The following is a 19,246-nucleotide window of genomic DNA, read 5'->3' on the forward strand; positions in this document are numbered from 1 at the left end:
GCTTGTCTTTTGTTTTTGACGAAACAGGACAAAATAAAAAACATGAATAGAACAAAAAGCCAATTCAGTTACTTTATGACTTGAGGACCTCGAGCCTCCTGGAAAGTTATAATGCTAACTTTTATAAAACAATTCTATAGTTGTACAATGTCCTGGTACTGTTAATGATATACAATTTGAAGTAAAGAAAGTCATTGTTTAGTTAAACAAAATTCTGACATGATTTAGTAGTTGCTATTTTCTTTAATTTGGTGATTTGCTGCACTTTTCCTCAGTCGTTCTCCTTTTCTCTGCTCATATTAAAGATCCAGCCAAGAGAAACACACCAGAGGGGTCGACCAGGCTGAGGAGACGGAGTGAGGGCTCACAAGGGAGAGGGCTGGCGGCCAAGGGTCGCCCTCAGGGAGAGGGGCCAAGGTGAAGTCAGTTCATCATTTTGCCAACAGCCGAAACATGACCAAGCTGGCCCTCCTCCCCTATTTAGAGAAGGTGAAGGCCATGCGCTGCTTCTGGGAAATGAAGTGTGAACTAGAGGTATCCATGCAGTTAATAAATTCCTCATAATAGGTACTTAGCCTGTTTCAAAATGTAATAATATGCTTTTTGAGTCCCCCTTGAGTCTGCTTGAGCCGCACCAGAGGGTGCTAATGCATGTTTTAACAGTATAAATGCTGTTACATACCAGTGCGTTCACCAATTTAAAATCGAATTATAAACAGATAATATTCCTGTTATATTTACAGTAAAGATTAAAAAACATAACGTTTTTTACCTCCGCCAAAGGTTATGTTTTTCTTTTACCCCTGTTTGTTGGTTTGTTTGTTTTCGAGATTATGCTAAAGCTAGCAGACAGATTATCACAGGGAGCAGATCCAGGATTTTTTATTTTCACTATCTTTATGAACGTGATATATAACGTTGGGCTTTTTCACAGATTTTTCAGAGAATCAATGACTGATCTTGATGAAAACAAAGGGGGCATATGCAGGGGACTGATAATTATGAGTGTGGAATTTGGTACAGTTTGACTTGGTACAGTAGAAGTTGGACTGTGCAGTGGTGTGCCCACATTCTACTACCATCCCAGTTAATGATGATTCCATATGATCTTTCGTAGACTGTCAGCAAAAGACACCAAAATATAGAGTATAAAATGGCAAAATCTGACACCCTGTGTAGTGTCTACTCTACCCTGCTTTTGGAAATGTCCCTTTTATCTATTGCCAAATTATGTGATGAGCAAGATGTGCCACAAATAGTGTATAACACATAGACTGAGATTCACTTATTACATGTGGTATTTGTAACTGTAGTAGTTTTATGTAACACATAACTGAGACACTGTGAGTAATTCCTTTCATTTGAGCGGCGAGTCCACAGCTCCCATCCGAAATTGAGCTAATTTCTGCATTAGGCAGTGCCATTGGTGAGGCCAGGAGAGTGTGGAGGATCCCAGACATGCTGCACATGCCACTAGCGGCAGATGATGCCTCTCAAAGTGTGTGATTGCTGCACAAAATGCAGACGCAGTTCAGAAATCCTTAAATAGGACACTTATAACTCTCCTGTGTTTACACTGTTTGCTGTAATCTAGGTTTGGAAAACAATAACGGATGATATACAACTCAGAAAGCAGGGACCACAGAGTGCGACCCCTCACATGAGAGTTAGTCTGACATTTGCAGCAGTAATCCAATAGCACAGGCTATTTATTTACACCACATCCCAAGTGTCTGTGCTGACAGGGACACTAAACCCCTGTCATGGTTCTCTTGGTTCTCAATGTCAGGGCCGTGTTTCAGATAAATTGTGTTTTCCGTGGACTCTTGTTCCCAAAGTTCATTCACAGAGAGGAATGTGGGAATAAAGTAATGAAAAGGGTGTAAAGGAGTGAGGTGAGATGGACTGAGATGAAGCTCTGGCACCTGTCGCTCCTTTGTCCCAAGGACACACTGCTTGTCCTTTAGCTCTGAGAGTTGGGGGGGATGGGGGTGGGTGTTGACTGAATTAACAGTGGCTGCAGAGGATAGTATTAATGTTTGGGCGGTCCTTACCCAGAGAAGAAGCTGTCATCTCCTCCATCGCTCCTCCACTCCACTCTCTTCTCCCTAAGCTCCACGAGGGCCGGTGTGTGGTTAAAGATAGGAAGAAGAAATAAAAAAAGACTGCAGGAGCAGGATGAGGAGTAAAGTTAAAGCCATGGAGAAATTTGTCACAGGCTTGGATGCGTGGCTCGTCAATGGCATGTGTTTGGTTGCCTCCTACCTCTGGCACAGGCTGTGGGATGTACTCTGCTACGAGAGGAGGCACAGAGCGTCTACTCCACCTGCGTCTCAGGTACTGGTTCGACCTCAGGATTAACACTCAGACGTTCGCTGGGCCACACAGGTCAACAGGTTTGAATGCAGCAGTGATATTAACCTTGTTACAATGGTAGATGTTGATGGATCAATTTGACATATTCACTTGTGTATTTTACTGTTTGTGGACCAAGCATTGCCGAAAGTAGTTTTGTTGGTGTCATATATATATGTTTTAATATTAGTTGATGATTTTTAGGACAATAAAAGACTTATTCTATTGCAGTCCATTGAAAATCTACTCCAACTGAACAATATGTTCTCTTTAAACTCTTGTCTCTAGAATGGTAGGTTTAAAGCTTCAAACGTTAGAAGGAGGAAAACATTTCCTTGCATTGTAAAACTTGTCCTTATGATAACTGAGAGATAATATCTACATATTGATCATCATTCATAGATATATGGCATATAAAAGCAGCTATACCTGTACCTCATGCCTTGATCAGTTACTAATAGATCATTAATAGATTTTGACTGTTCTCAAAGGGGACGGCTGCAGATTTAAAGACCCTCCTTATGTGATAATATTACTGTCCTCCGTGTTATAACTTGGGAAGCTGAATATGTTTTTATTTTATATAGTATTTATAGACCTGTTGTTGTTTTGCATTATTTTGGAAGGACGGAATGTCCTTAAAACTTAATTAACGAGCTGGGATGCATCTGCAGTACATGTACACGCATGATAGAGCAGATATGTGTGTATATATATATTTTAAAGGCAGCAGATGACAAAGGATTGATTCTTGGAACATGTCTTATTAGATTGAATTGTCCCTGCTTTCAATTGATTAGTTATGTCTTTTTGTTCATGTTAGTATAATCAAGGACCGTGAGAAACGGCTGTGATACCTCAAAGTCATGATTTATTACTGATGATCTTCACTTTCTTAATTCCTGTGGTCGACATCCAGCGTACAAGTCTTTTAACACACATGTTGCCAGCGGGAAGCAGAGGCTAGGTGCTGTCATGATTTATCTTTGCATCAGGTTTCTCGAAGTGTCTGCCATTTCTAAATAACTGGGATAATACTGGCATGTCCTCTTCAATCATAACCCCACTTTGCTCCCAGACAACAGGGAGGCTCGTCTCGTGAGTTATTCATTAAGAAGCTTAATGAGGATTTAGCTGTGCTCTAAGCCATCTTTGCGTTGCCTTTAAAGTGCATTTCATTTGTGCAATTAAGCGCTTGCTTTACACTCGCTATGCTATGTTCTCTCTAAATGTCAAATTTTATTAAATAAATTAGCTCAACATATGGGGATTATATCCTTACAGCATAATTCTCTGTATCTGAGTGACAGGTGAGGCTGCTACAGTCGTGATGCACGAGTGGCTGGAGTTATGCTATGGACATCAGCGGGAAGGATAGAACATGAGATAAGGTGTTGGTGGTGTTTATGAGTGGAGGGATTTGAAAATGAGGTGTGAAGGAACAGTGAGCTCTAGTGGTGGAGCGTGACACAGACACGACGGAGGCTCAATGTCATGATTCTGCTGCCATCTAGTGGTCAATAAATGACATGGATGCTGTGATTCAGCATTGTAGCACTGGCATAGTGCTTGCCAAAATAATATATAGGTTTGAGCGCATGCTATAGGGTTAGCTATTTCTTAATAAAGGTAAGATACGAACCTGCGTTACTTGTTGAAATTTGTGAAATGCATATTTATACTGGGTATGAATGTATTCGCTGCACATGGAATATATATACTCACATTCTGCAGTTATCTTTAATGCTGTGATAGTGTGCTGCAGGGACAAGCTGAAGCCCCCTCACCCGCTCTTGTTTCCATTCCTCTTTTGGCATTTAGGAGATCCACACTGACATTTAAAGCAGGAGATCCTTGAGTTTACAAATAGGCTTTCTTTGAATTCTGTCACTAACCTCAGATCCATCCTTAATGTATGGGGCTCCTTATATTTCCATACTGCTAATAATAGTGCATCTGGAAATATCTTGCCAAAAGAAGAAACACTGGACTTGAAAGTATTTCTCAAGTACAAGTGGGGTTACTTGGGTCTACTTTTCAAAAAACCCTCGTAACACGAGATCCAGGTTGTTATCTTCACTTAAATGTGAATACACTTACTATTTCAGATATCCAGTGGTTAATCAGTTAAGTGTTTTTATTCTGCAGTTTTTAAGAAAAAAAGCCACAAAAACATTGACCCCATATCCAGGAAGTTATGTTACTGTGTTATGTGACCTTTTGTGATCCCCTGCCTCAGGCAACTATTATATTGTCAACATCTCTCAAGGAAAACCACAAGATGCCAACTCCAATAATAATAAAAAAAAGTACACGATATCACAAAGCTGATGGAAAGTTGCTAAATATCTTGCTACTTTTTTAGATATTAAACAAAGTCAGCAGCTGATAAAATTCTATTTCAAAATGTCAGAAGTTTTGGAAAATGTAAGAGTTAATTTAAAAGTGAAGCAGTTCCAACAAAACGTTCTATATTTTTGAAATGATGAAATATATTGGAAAACCTTATACATCTATACATTTCCCTATTGAGATGATAATACAAAATTTAAATGGCCTTTCTGTGTTGTATTGTGTAGAGGAAATTATCAAAGAATTTCTGAACCCGAGAAGAACATTTGAGTTGAATGTAATTTCACTGGTTATTCTTGAATGATCACAAGCAAATACAAGTGATGCATGTATGTATTTTCTAAAGTATTATCAGGGAAATATACTTAAAATAGGTCTCATTATACACAATGGTACATTTTACTTTATTATCATATATCATGGAGTGTCATTTTACTGTCCCACTTCATCAACGTAAAGGTAATTTAACTACTTTATACTTTACTGGCTTAATTGACTGTAGTGCATGATTTCCATGTTTAACACTGATCTGAAAAGTAGCTGTTTGAAATAATGTCTACATATTTTCCATCAGTGCAAGTTACAGCAGTTAATAAAAAGCTTCAAGTTATGTTATGTTATGTTTATCAGATCATGTCCAGTTTCAAACAGCATTAGTGGACATCAGATGAAAATCTCTCAACAACCGTGTACTTCTAGACAGATGTACAATGTCCTGAATCCGCACAACATTTAGTCTAATGGTCTCTAACCCTATAAAACAAAAACCCAAAAGCCCTGTGACGAGCAGCAGCAGAATGTGCTCACATGACAAGAGAAAAGCTGAGATGACAGGGAAAGAACAGAGGAGACGTCCTAGACGTTAGAGCAGGGAGTAAAGTTTCATGGCTGCCACACACATTCAAGCCCGCAAGTTTCCAAGAGAGAGCATAGCCAGAGCTGGCAGGCGGCGTGTTGTGCGAGTGGAGACTGGAGGGGTGACTGGACAGTAGCCACGGCACACAGACCCACTGCTTCCCAGGACATTGTGTTCTCTGTGCGGGAGGTGCTGCTCCATTTTGAATAGTTCACCTTCTCCCAGACGCCGAACAAACAGGCCACGGCTGAGGTCATGGTATTCAAACATATACCACATAGCACATGTATGGATTAGTCAGGGAAAGAAATGTCAAACTGAACACAACTACATTGGACGGGCTGTTTTTGCGGTTTGTTTTGTCAGTTACAGACAATACTACTCAACATGTCACAGGGTGTATAAAAACAATTATGCTTTTGGGAAAGTGTAAAGCTTAAAACTTTTGTTTATTTAAAATGATCTTATTATGTCTTTATCTTAAGTGTGTCACTTATATATTATAATTATAAACAGCTTTACTATCCACTTATTATAAATTACATTATAAAGCCTCAGTGATTATCTAACAAATCAATCACTTGAGCTAGTTTAATGGTCAGAAATGGTCCAGAAATTAACCTTTAAATTTCAGGTGAGCTTCTGAAATCATATCTCATGCAACACACATTGTTTTTTTTGGGACATTTGGTCACACAAGAGCAAACATTGTTTTTCTCACACAAACAGAGAAACAAATCAGAAATCATATTTATAATTGACATCTAAATGTATCTTAATGATATTATGTCAGAGTTATACTTTGACTATTTACTACAATGTGCTTTTGAATTTACCGTTAAAGTTCATACCACAAAGTCAACAAGGACACACACACACGCACACAAACACTGAATTATTCGTCACATTTTCCGCAGTCTTTCCAGGGAACTTCATGCATTTGACATTGTCTCCAGGGATCCTGATCCTTCTGCTGTGACATGATCTAACCTCTCTAATCATGCACCAGTGAGACAGGGCAGTGATTCCTCAGCTGCCACCTTGTTGCATACACATGCCTCCATGGGTTTGGCAGAGGAGGTGATAGAGCACTTTGAGCGCTGGTCAAGATGCTGTGATAAAGTCCATGTTCGCCTTGTGTAACAGTCTGTTTATATCCCCTGCAGCGTTTCATAACCCTAAAGAGCCCGTCTGATAGGCTCGTCGCAATTGAGCCTTTGACGTATGTATCATTTTTTTTCTTTCTTTTGACACCTTCGGAAAAAATCACTTAACATTCCTCATGCAGCTCCAGTGAAAAAAACGCCGGTCGGTGTGTTCCCTGCACAACACGGCATCAGAAAGTCGACAATCCCTGCCCGACAATTTGACACAACATGCTGCACATGACCTACGTTGTCTGTCATCTGCTGGCATCCAGAGACAGGTGTGAGCGTCCCAGTGGCTGATTGATGGCTGGTTTCCACTCCCAACTGTTTCTGCCCCGTCAGAATCACTTGTTTTTTCCCTTATAGTCATCTAACATGACTGAACCCACAGGGTAAAGGGGGTCAAGCTGCTCTTGCACGACGCAGTTTGGTTCTTTTGAGACAGAAAGTGACATGTGGCCTCGTGTGCGATGACTTGTCGGGAAACACGAGCTGACAAGCAAACTCCGTCCCTTCCGTCACATTACCCCGTGCAACCCTGCTCTCTCCGCCAAGTTCACGTCCCTCCTCGGGCCTTTCCACCGCTTAGATGGCTTTGGGCTCGAGCCACCGGGGTGAGGCGGGTTTGGCTGGGGTCACCGTGGCTCAGTTTTGCAATCCGTGCCTCTGTTGTCACAAAGCATTTCATGGTGGCTTGAGCAATGCCGGAGTCTCCCCCTCGGCTCTATCATCTGTGAATTTATGGCGGCTAAATGAGTTTTGGACGAGCTTGAGGATGAAGTCGTCAGGAAAAATATCTTGAATACACAGCAGCGAGGCTTTCGCAGACCTTGAATAATCGGGAGGCTGTGAGTTGATTAACACGTCTGTTATTACAATAAATCATATTTTGACTTATAGGGGACACGGATTACGCTCTAATTACAAGAGCTAAGGTAAAATTGAAGCTGGACTCTTTTAATTGAAGTTCTCAGTAGATGTTTGTATCAGTGAGCAGGCATCGTATAAATCAGAGGGGTCCTGTCTCTTCTTTCAGCAGAAGGTCCCCGGGAACCACAGGGTTCCTCACGTTTCAACACTGGGTGCATGTTACAGGCGTTCAGGAGATACGAGGGCATTGGCATCGCAACACGCTCCTCGTCCACATCGGTGCTCAGACAGAACCACCGAGCAGCGCTGCTACATAACCAGCAGCTCGGTGGTCTTAGTCTCCTCAATGCCATTACGGTCATTAGATTTGTATTTTTTGTTTTTAAGTTGTCAACACAGCTTCTATTTTGAGTTTATCTCAACGTATTCTTCCGCTTAAAAAAAACCACCACCTGGGAACTCACTCTTTACCCGTCTCCTTTCGTGGACACCTGCTCAGTCCTCTCAAGAACGGGAACCAGACACGTCCACCTGTTACAGCGAGTCATTTGAAAAGGATTTTTTTTTTTTTTTTAATGAATGAGCATTGTCCCACTTGTCTTACACGTTGAAGGAGGACTGTGTACAGTGACCATTTTGACACCCAGCAGGCGAGTGACGGGGGTGGGCTTAACACTTGAAGGCTCTCAAATGTCTCATAGCCCAAGCATTGCCAAGCCCCCACCCCAAACACTTGACCCCTGCTGACGTAGGCTGTCCATTTACATTTAGGGACACCGGCTCACTCCATTCTTAATACCATTGCTATTGTGGAGAGAAGGAGCCGGGGATGAAGTCTGAGAGAAATAGATTCTTTTAAATGATACTTTCCAGAGCTTATTCCACAGGGTTTAACAGTTTTAAATATTTAAAATCTTCATAGCTGTCAAGGGCGGTGCACTGAAAGGTAGAGCTGGCTAGGATTTATTCTTTGTCACGGACGCTGCCGGTCCTATTTTTGTCTGAAGTCGGCGTCTTAACGTGATTTTAATATCACCGGAAGCCATGAGTGCCTTGGTAGTGAACGCAGAGGGAGACGACGGCGGCGTAAGCTTCGACCTCATCCAAAATCGGATTGAGTCGCTGAGCAGCAAGATGGACAAGCTCATCAACATCCAAGAGAAGGTGCTGAACCGCCTGGACGGGATGTCTCAGGACATCGACGGCATCGAAAAGGATATGGAGAATCTGAAGGTGGACAAGGAGGAGATCCATCTGCCGCCGAAGGTGATGAGCCAGACCCAGGTCGTGGGGCGAGAGGTGAAGGAGATATGCCAGGAGATGAGCACCATCATGTCGGTGGTGAACCAGCGCACCGAGCAGCAGGCTCAGAAGATGGAGGGGATGGAAAAGCTGGTCCTCAGCATGCAGCAGGTGATCGGCTTCATCGGGGAGACGGTGAAGAGCTCAAAGATTATGGAGCTGATACTGAAAGGCCCCACGGCTCGGAAGGGCTGCAAACCCAAAGACAATAAAGTAAAGCTACCGATCAAGAAAAAAACGTCTACAGACGCAGTAACCAAGAAGCTGGACAAGGTGAGGTCAAGAGCCTGAAATGGCTGAAGAGGCTGAATTATATTGTTGTTGCATAAAGTGGGTTTTGGAGAAATATCATCCAACTTGTGCTATTGTTGTTTCGAGTGAGAGTTTAATATTCTTCCAGTTTAGATTGTGAAGTATGCATTTAACATTTTGAATCTTGCATTTGATATTTCCCAGTGCATTTATAATTTGAGGAATCTAAAGGTGTCACAGTCCGTCCATCACTGTGGACGTCTAGTCCTGATCTTGTCAGTGTGCTCAATGATCCTATATATTTCCTGACTTTGCTGACTTCGGTTTTGACCAGGATCTTGTTGTTCTTGGCAGAACCTGTGAAAAGGATCATAGCAGTAAAGCATCCATGTTGCCTATGAATGTGACTTGGCTCATGTGCTGAATGCTTCATTTAACATGCAGGTGTAATGGGCCTCAGTATACTTGCCAATTTGCTGATTGAAGACAAAGTGATTAAGGACACAAATGTTCATGGCGTTATGTAAGTTTCCTCACTATACGTACGTCACAGCTTATATAAAGTCCCGATTTAACTCAGCTCTGTACCAACCCCAGCGCTGAACGCAACGTGGCCATCTTGGCATGCGGCCGGCTGTGGGACCTCCCGGCGGGGCACGAGAGGGCCGGTGTGAGGCCAGGGCTGAAATATGAGTGGCCCAGTTTAGAATATGCTGTTTTTGGAACGGGGCTGCAGTGTTTGTGGTCTAAAAGGGCTTTAACCCCTTCAGCTCACAGGGAGTTAGGTGTCAACAAATTGTAGTGAGTCGGTGTTTCTCCCCTCCTCTCTTGTTTCTCGCTCTGACTCCCTCAAACCGGATTTGTTTCCACCTGTGCGTGTCTCCCTACGTCTGCCCATTTAAATTCCGTGCCACCTCTTCACCACCGATAGTTTCCAGTCGTTAGCCCCTCTGCTGTAACTAGGGTGATGCCTGGAGTCCAAGTGCAATGTGATTCTGCAGCGGAAAATAACTCTTCATAAAATGTTATAGGGATTCCTTCTGATAATGATGTCAAAGCAGTTTTGATTTAGCGGCTCCAATAAAGATCCGCATATAACACAGAACGCAGCGCTTGAGAACCGCTGGTGCCGGTTTAGAAAAGTGAAAAAAGTAAATATGTATTTATATAATTATGATTGTATAATTATGAATGTCAACGTTGCCTTGTCTGGATTGTCCACACCCTTGAGACTGAATGACATTTCCTGTGACAGCCATGAATCAAACCTGAGGATTTTACTGTAATAATCCCACCATAAGTCCGATCATTACACTGAATAAAGGTCAATACGTGCTACTTGGAATCAGAGGCTTCTGTTGCACTTACAGACATCACCACCCCACTATCACATGCACGGCTCTCGATGTGAAGAGCCGTATCTCTTTACCTCCGTGACCTACAAGCAAAGTGCACAAGTACCTGAGGGATTGTGACGTCCTGCGACTGTGTTATCACATTCTTGTGGAGGCACTTGCGTCATCTTGCCCAGTTCACAACGGCCTTCTATTTGAATCCACATATGTGTGAAATTAAGATACGTCTCGGACAATGTGGATCCCTAATTTATAACTTAAATTATACTCGGATGATTGATGAGCACATACCGATCCGACGGCTTCCATGTGAGTCACATTTCAAGGAATCTCTGTTGTCGTCAGAGCACTTGTCAGGTGGTGACTCCATCTTCCGCCACCTTCTGAGGTGTGAGATTTCTGTCTGTTACTGTGCGCCCCCCCCCCCCCCCCCCCCCCGCTCTCCCAATCAGAGATTTAAACTCTTGCAAACACTGCTGTCGCTGGGGAAACGCTGCGCTCGAAAAATACCCCCCCCACCCCACCCCACCCCCTGTGCTGTTTACCTCACGACTGCATTCAGAGGACAAATGTGAGACAGGCCCCTGCGGTTCAAGACAGGGTTTTTCCATTTGCTATAACCTGATCACAGAGTGTTTAGTGCGTCTCCCCAGCTGAGACATTTGAACAACAGCCTACTGGACGCTTGTAATATTTTCCGCTCGGGGTCAGCATTGCATTCCGTCGCCCAGTGTGACAAGTGATAAGCTATAAATTCACTGCCCTGCTGCTGTCTCTCCATCTGCCATGAATAATCAAAGGCATGCCGTACCAGTCAGTCTGCGTATGGAGACGTGCAGTACATGTGCTAGTGTGTGAGATGCAAACAAAAGAGGAGCTGCTTCTACTTTCTTCTTTTCATAACTTTATGTTTCATTTCATCCAGTTATTGATTAATTTGTCTTGTGCATTTGCCATTTGGCCCTAACTTCATCAAACCTTCCTGTGTCTGTCATTTCACTGAATTATTTTCACGAGTTCTGTCTCACCTCTGATGTTGCCTGACCTTAACTTCATAATTTTTTATTTTCAGTGTTTTGTTAACATTCATATTTAACATGTGATACTTTCATCCCTTTCCATATAACCGACTAAACGTTGCCATCTTGTCTTTTTACTAGAAAACTACCTCTAATAAAACCAGTAATGGGAACCAACAGATAACTCCTGCATGTGAGCCCAGTTCTCCGCAGCCGTCTCTCAAGATAAGGCTCCACGGACCAAAGCATTTCATCGCCCTTCGCAAATGTGGAAGATTTGTAGGTGTATTGTGCTTTACAAGCTGTTTTCTCAAAGGAACTTTTCATTTTTGTGTTAAAAAATGTCCGTCATGGTTTTGTTTTAAAGGGCTGTAGCTGTTTTAGTTGCAGGCAACGTTGACAAAAAAAGTGTGATGATATGAAATGTTTCCGTAGCCAAACCAGTGATATGTAGGCAAAGAGAAAAAATATATATTTGCCTTTTAATTATACTGTAAGAACAGAAGAAGCAATGTTTGGATAAAGAAGAACAGCAAGCTATTCTTATAATATAACAATGTAATTGTATTTTTTTTAAATGATATGTCTAGCTAAGTCAATTAATTGTGCCGTTATATTCTTTTGACTGTTTTTCTTTGTATTTCACAGATGAAAGACCATAAAGCTAAAGACGGGACCGAGAAGCCTTCTTTAAGTCCACAGAATCAAAAAGCTCAGAAGAGGATGAAGCCCCCTGACACAGCAGGTGCTGAGATCCACATGCAGTTATAGTTTATAATTGTAAAGTTATACACTTCAACAGAAATGCTGTAATTTTTTGTAGTTAATATAAAACCATGCATTTGCTCACAAAAGGTCTATGCCTTGAACATGTTTTGTGTTAATGTGATATTCTTTTAAAAGTACAGCTATACTTGCATTGGAATCGTGACAAAGTTCGAAAGGTCAGAGTGAGATATTTGACAACCTCACGCTTTACCCTCTAACCCTTTCACAGCCTTAAATATGACAGGAAGCTATGGTGAATATTTTGCAGGTTGTAAAAGTGTAAGTGTAAATTCAGTTTGGACATTTTGTTTTTTTTCAGATAATATCTCCCTGAAGAAGCAGGTGTTGCTTCTGGAAGAGGTGCAGAAGCTCAACAGGGAAAATGTGGAGAAATCCGATCACCAGCTCGCCACCGGATTTCTGGATCTGGAGGCCGGAGCTTCGCCCAAAGATCAACAGCTTGATGCCGCCGCTCGCAATCTGGTGGACTTCCTGCGAGAAGATTCCCAGGCGGCCGAGGAACATGAGGCATCGGGTGAGGAGGGAGTGGGGGAGAAGGTAGCTGGGGGAGAGGCAGTGGTTACAGAGCAGGAACCAAAGCTTGATGAGGATGTGAGAGAGGATGAAGAGGTCCCAGAGGAAAAGGAGGAGGAGGAAGCCTCGGCTGCAGCCCCAGAGATCCCAGCTGAAAAAGAACCAGCTGCTACGAGGTAGTAAATGTTTAATCCGTATAACATCTGCAACGATTCATAAAGTAATCAACCAACTGATCAACAGGAAAACAAGCATGGTACATGATATGATATGATATAGTATTAAATTACGTTATGTTGTATTATATTATATCTTATAGTGAATAAAGACAAATGTAAAGTGTGAGTGTGATAAAGGTCCTGTTTTTGCTAGTTAATAATTATGATGGTTTTAATATATCAAAATCAACTGAAAATAAATCCAAGTTATATTTCACGTTAATCTGATATTGACCATAAAGACAAAAAGCTCCTTTACACAGTTCTCAGTACAGTAGTCTGGAGATTGAGTATCTAATATACAGATATGTTTCCAGATTTCTCACTGATTTATTGACATTTTGCTGCGGTCGATCAGCCACATCTTTGCACAAAACCTCTTGAATTATAATAATAATAATAATGATCATAATAATTATAAAAATGTATACCATCAACTTGTTTTTGCCCTGATGACCACAGAGATGCTTCCCCAGCTGAGCAAGACCAGAAAGCCGAGGGGAGCGGCTCAACTGCCAAGACCTTTGTGACCGAGGAGCACTTTTTGGTGGAGGAACCCACAAAGAGCCAGGTGACGGAGGAGGAGAAGAGAGGAGACCGGGAGGAGGACGAACAAAAGCTGGAGTCTGAGGGCTGGGCCGTGTTCAGGGCCGATGGAGTCGAAATCCAGTTAAACCTCAAACAACGGCTGGAGAGAGAGAAGAAGGGAAACGATGCAGAAAAAGAGGAGGAGGAGGAGGAGGAGGAGCGGTACTTTATTGGTAAGTCAAAACTCATGAAGATGGAACATTAAATAATAATAATAATAGCTATAATTGTTGTTGTCCACTGTCAGGCAGCGATGCAATTATTAAATATAGCAAAACTTACATGTTGGAGACATTTGAAGATCCAGTGAAGATCCAGTGTCTAAATTTGCTTTGGTAGTTTGAATTAAAATGGTTAAAGGACTCTTAAACTGCATATGAGTTCATACCAGAACTACACTGATGAATCTACCAGGCTGACAAATCATTCAATATGCAGCACAGAAATACCAAAGTGCGTTAGAGGTAATTAAGACACAGTGTCACTCGTTGGCCCGTCCGATAACGCCAGGTTGGTACAGCACAGCAGTAAGAAGTCATTTAAAGCCTTTAGGATTGTCTGGCAGCGTAAGTGGAAGATATATAGTCACGCTTCTCTGATATCAGCGTGTTTATCATAGCGTGTTAGTGCACAATGTGCTAACTTGATTATGGCAGCCATGGCCCCCTGTCGAAGGCCTCGCTGTAACTGATCAACAATGGAAGCCCCCGTGTTCTCACATTCCTAATAACCTGTTAATACAGATTATATCTTTTCTCTCGTCCCCCCCCATCCGACCTTAGACAGCACTCCTCCGCCAGCAGCTCCTTTTAATCACCGCCTTGTCTCGGCCAAGCCAAACCTGATCAGCAACTTCTACACCATCAACTGGCAGGAGGTCCTGGGAGGGTGAGTGTTGTACTTCTGAAATCAAAGATGGAAATCAGAGCTGCCGTGACGAGTTGAACCATCACACAATCAGAGATGATGAGAAAGAGTTTCAATTCCCATGAAGCCCGGTTGCGTAACCCACCCCCCCTCTGCATCCCCTCTCCTCTTCTCTCCCCCTGGTTCATAACTTCAGAGTCACAGCGGTTATTTTTACTCCAGGACTGAGTGGTATGTGAAACTGTATCCACGGTGCCAGCTGGTAGCTAATCACTAAGTGTTAATCCAGGTCTTCAAAGAAGAGACAGAGCGCAGCTCAGATTTAATGAAATAACAGATTAGGAATCCCTGTTTGAAGCAAGATCACTTTTTGATTTCTCATGGGAAAACACGTAAAATCTCTGTCCTGTTCCACAACTGTTTCTCTGTCTCTCAGCTGTACGACTTCAGATGGCAACTCCGGAATTCAGCTTTTTTTCCCCTTCTCTATCCCTCCTCCAGGGGCCGCTTCGGCCAAGTGCACAAATGTGTAGAAAACTCCTCAGGTCTCACTTTGGCAGCGAAGGTCATCAAAGCCAGGGTTCAGAAGGAAAAGGTATGGCACCGAGCGTACACGGCCATGAATAATGAACCAGTCCTATTTTGATGAGTACAGTGACAGTGAGAGCCACGACACATGATATAAAAAGCAGGACAGGGGCTCAGTTACACATTTTGAGTACATAGTAGTACGCTACAAGGCCACACTTGGAACAGTAGCAAAGGGAATACTTCTCACCTAGGTGAGAAATGTTTGACCTAGAAGAGAAGATGCATTGTCTCATAGCAGAGAACAGCTGACACCTCTCATCGTGTGTGTGTGTGTGTGTGTGTGTGTGTGCTGTCTCGCCTGTGTCTCTGTGTGTTTGTTTGCATTTGTGTGTGTTTGTCTGCTTCTGCATCTGTGTGCGTGTGTGTCTGTCTGCACCTGTGTTTTTGGTAGGAGGTGGTGAAGAATGAGATCCTGGTCATGAATAATCTGGACCATGCCAGCCTGATCCAGCTCTATGCAGCTTATGAGTCAAGGAATGACATCATCCTTGTACTTGAATAGTATGCTCCTCCTTCTTTTATATTTTCAGCACATTCGTTTATACATTTCAAAAATAGCTCATTCAACACTTTACTGCAAATGAACATCCTTTGAATTGTACTGATTTAGCGGGACACCAGCAGGAATTTCTGCTAATTTATTTGATTGTTAATTTAGTTTAGATCAAAAATTCAATCTTAAAACTTTTTGACACCATAAAATTATGCTTAACATTTGATGAGCTTTAAATTCTGTGAGTTTTCATGTTTTTTATGTATTTTGTTTTTGACCTTAGTGTTGGTGGAGGGGAGCTGTTCGACAGGATCATTGATGAAAACTACACTTTAATGGAGCTGGACGCTGTGGGGTTCATCAGGCAGATCTGTGAGGGCCTGCAGCACATGCACAAAATGTACATCCTGCACCTGGACCTAAAGGTTATGAAATGTTATAAGGTTTAAATAACACACAGAATTTAAACACTCTTGTGGTTTTATCAAAGCTGTGTTAAAACTTCTTGTTTTGTTTTGAATTTCAGCCGGAAAATATTCTGTGCGTGAGCCGCGTAACAAATAAGATCAAAATCATCGACTTTGGCCTCGCAAGGATGTAAGTGCGGCTATTTGCTTCTATTTGATTTAAAGCTTTAATATCAGCTGGACTCATGAAAAATGATATTCTATCTCTGCATAGATATAAACCAAGGGAGAAGCTCAGAGTGAATTTTGGCACCCCGGAGTTCCTCGCTCCTGAAGTCATCAACTATGACTTTGTGTCGTTCAACACGGACATGTGGAGCCTCGGCGTCATCACATACATGCTGTGAGTAAACACCAAATCACACAGGCATTTACATTTTCTCTTTAAACTCGTTCTGATGTTACTGACTGTACGTGTCGTCCCGTCAGCCTGAGTGGTCTCTGCCCCTTCCTCGGTGATGACGACAACGAGACTCTGAATAACATCCTGTCCTGTCGGTGGAACTTTGAGGAGCAAGAGTTTGTAGATACCACAGAAGAAGCCAAAGATTTCATCTCCAAGCTCCTTATTGTAAATAAAAGGTATCGACACAATGTCTAACGCTAGCATCCGGTGATACTTATTACATTTAAACGCGGTCTATGCATTGATTATTTATGTGTCACTGTGTTTGTCTTCAGTTGGAGGATGGGGGCGTCTGAGGCATTGAGACATCCTTGGCTTTCTGACTCAGCGCTTCATCATCGCCTAAATACAAAGGTAGAGAACACAGTCCTGTTCTGTTTATCATAAAGAAGATGAATAATGACCATACATCTACTGTGAACGTGTGGCAATCGACAATGTGCAATTATAGATACAGAAAAATGTTAAGTGAGTCACATGATATATGCCACTGGGCCAATACATTTATTCTTTGTTCTTGACCCTCTCTGTTTCACAGAAAACGATGTGCAGATCACGGCGATCATCATGTGTGCCCACGGCTGATAGTTGAGGTTGGTCTGCAGTTTTGTTTCTGTGAAACTTTTGTCCCATTTTAATTTTGAAAGTCTTTATTCCTTTCAGACATGTACATATTGCACACAACCAATCACCCACAAGGGGGAAGCATATCCCAAATTTTGTGCAGAGACTTTACCTTCCTTCTTTCAGGGCTCTGCATTGATGTGACAGCTCCAGCTGTGGCCACCCGGACCAACCCTCCCGCCCATGTATGTTACCCGAACATCAGTCGATGCACCTGCGGCATTTTCCTGGAATGTATAAAACAATATACAAGTTAAGAGTTCTAGTCAAATTAGTAATGCGTTGCAATGCTAGAAAAACAACAAGTTAGGTCAATAGAAAGAGCATCTTCCAATATAATTCTGGGTCCATGCAATAAATGTGACCTTTGTGAAGATTACAGTGTTCAGTTATTGTTGAGACTGTGTCAGAGAGGTGACACATTGACTTTTACACGTGTGGTGATGTTGTATTACATTACGTGACTCTGTAAGGTGTTTGTTTTTTCTATTATCTCATCGTGTTGTAGATTTTAAATCAAAATGGTGCTAAGGTCACAATCTGACCTTCCTTCATTAGACGCACACACGTATTGTCATACGTTTATATGAGCTTGACTGTGTGAAGCACCTTTTGTCTTGAAAGTTGAACATGCACATACTACGATATACTCACCCTCACTTACTTATAACCAAATGCACTGCGCTGTCATTGTTTGCTGCTGATTTCATGTCCTGCTGATGTAGTAGATAAAATCCTACATGTTTAGAAACACACCTCAGTTAGCAATATTCTGTTTGGGCTGTAAATAGACACTGAACTGTAGATTAAAACCCAGATGTTGTCATATCTTAGTGGATGTGAACTGTACGTGAGGACAGAAGGGAATTTGCGTGGCTGGTGCAATGAGCTGTAGTATGTGCACTTTATAAACAGTTATTTATTTTATCATATATCACACCCGAACCTACGGTAGTACCACTGGAAAGGCTTGTGTGGTCGAATCTGCTCATGTCTCCTCGTGCTTCGTCCTAGTGTTTATAAGGAAAATACATTTCACCCACACCGTTTATGTCTTATCAGCAAAGTTCCGTATTTTGTTTTCTTCTTTGTTGCATGTCGTATTATGTTTAAGTGAGATTTAATAGAAAATAATTATAACTTAGATGTTTTTTCCACATTACAAAGTTATCTTTAAACTACCTTCTGTGAAGGTTCACTAACTGAAAGCAATACACTACCTACCTAAAATGTAGCCTAAGTGCATTAACTGTCGTTAGATGTGTTAATGTGATGTTATTTTACAGTCATGATGAATGTTACATTAAATGTTGTTGAACGTAGAACGATAGTCAGAGAACTTGTCACCACAGAGTGTTAATTTAAAATTCAGCATGTACTTGTGAAGTGTGCACACGTCCATTAAACTGAAATTGTCTCATCAGAGTTTGTTTCCTTTTTGTATATTTTTGTCAAGGTTCAGTTTAAAGTTATAGCCGAGAGTTAATAAAACTGTGAAGGGGCATAATACATACATTTATTAATTTAAAGTTGAAGATAAAATAAGAGGATTAGGAAACACAATGTTGAATATAAATATTTAAAATAAAGGGGGAGGATGCTTCTGTGATATCTAAAAATTATGACAAACTTATTTTTGACATACGTATTATAAATAAACTAAATATCTACATATATGTCTGTTCTTATATTAGAAAAAATACAAATACATTACGAATTTAGAAGAACATATGCCATGTGCCAATAGGTATAATTCTTTTAGCATACATAGAACTGGGAGAGTTTGCAGTCAGTTCTCACTTTGGTACATTTAGTTCGCAGATAATCATATAAACCTTTTTCATGTTTTTTAACTCTTTCTTGGTTATTGAGAGGAAAGCATTCACCTCCCTGTTATTAATAGCTGTGTTCAAAATAAAGCATTTTATCTGTCTTAATGTAGTGAACTATGTTTGATGAGAACCTTACAATCGCAGCACAGGTCTATTTAAACCTTAAACACACAAACACACACTGTTACTGAAGAGGAAAGTAGAGCAGACTCCAGGAGCCTAATGAAGAGCGTCTGAGGGACGGATGCAGCTCTGTTTGATCACCTGAGAAAATAAGTTGAGTGGGACAATGATGATGATGATGATGATGATGATGATGATGACGATGACGAGGACAACGATGATAATG

General features: G+C 41.6%; 1 protein-coding gene across 1 annotated transcript; it reads left to right on the plus strand.

The window, feature by feature from the left end:
* The first annotated feature begins 8,410 nt into the window (after positions 1 to 8,410).
* On the plus strand, positions 8,411 to 18,382 carry mylk4a (myosin light chain kinase family, member 4a). The gene is made up of 15 exons (XM_053438452.1): positions 8,411 to 9,156; positions 11,651 to 11,788; positions 12,158 to 12,254; positions 12,597 to 12,987; positions 13,492 to 13,790; positions 14,400 to 14,505; positions 14,986 to 15,079; positions 15,467 to 15,576; positions 15,852 to 15,993; positions 16,095 to 16,165; positions 16,250 to 16,378; positions 16,465 to 16,617; positions 16,717 to 16,795; positions 16,980 to 17,034; positions 17,192 to 18,382. The coding sequence occupies exons 1-14, from the start codon at positions 8,626 to 8,628 to the stop codon at positions 17,031 to 17,033; spliced, it is 2,394 nt and encodes a 797-aa protein (XP_053294427.1). The 5' UTR covers positions 8,411 to 8,625; the 3' UTR covers position 17,034; positions 17,192 to 18,382.
* Positions 18,383 to 19,246: the final 864 nt, after the last annotated feature.

The sequence above is a fragment of the Pleuronectes platessa genome, chromosome 13 (genome assembly GCF_947347685.1).
Source record: "Pleuronectes platessa chromosome 13, fPlePla1.1, whole genome shotgun sequence".
NCBI lineage: Eukaryota > Metazoa > Chordata > Actinopteri > Pleuronectiformes > Pleuronectidae > Pleuronectes > Pleuronectes platessa.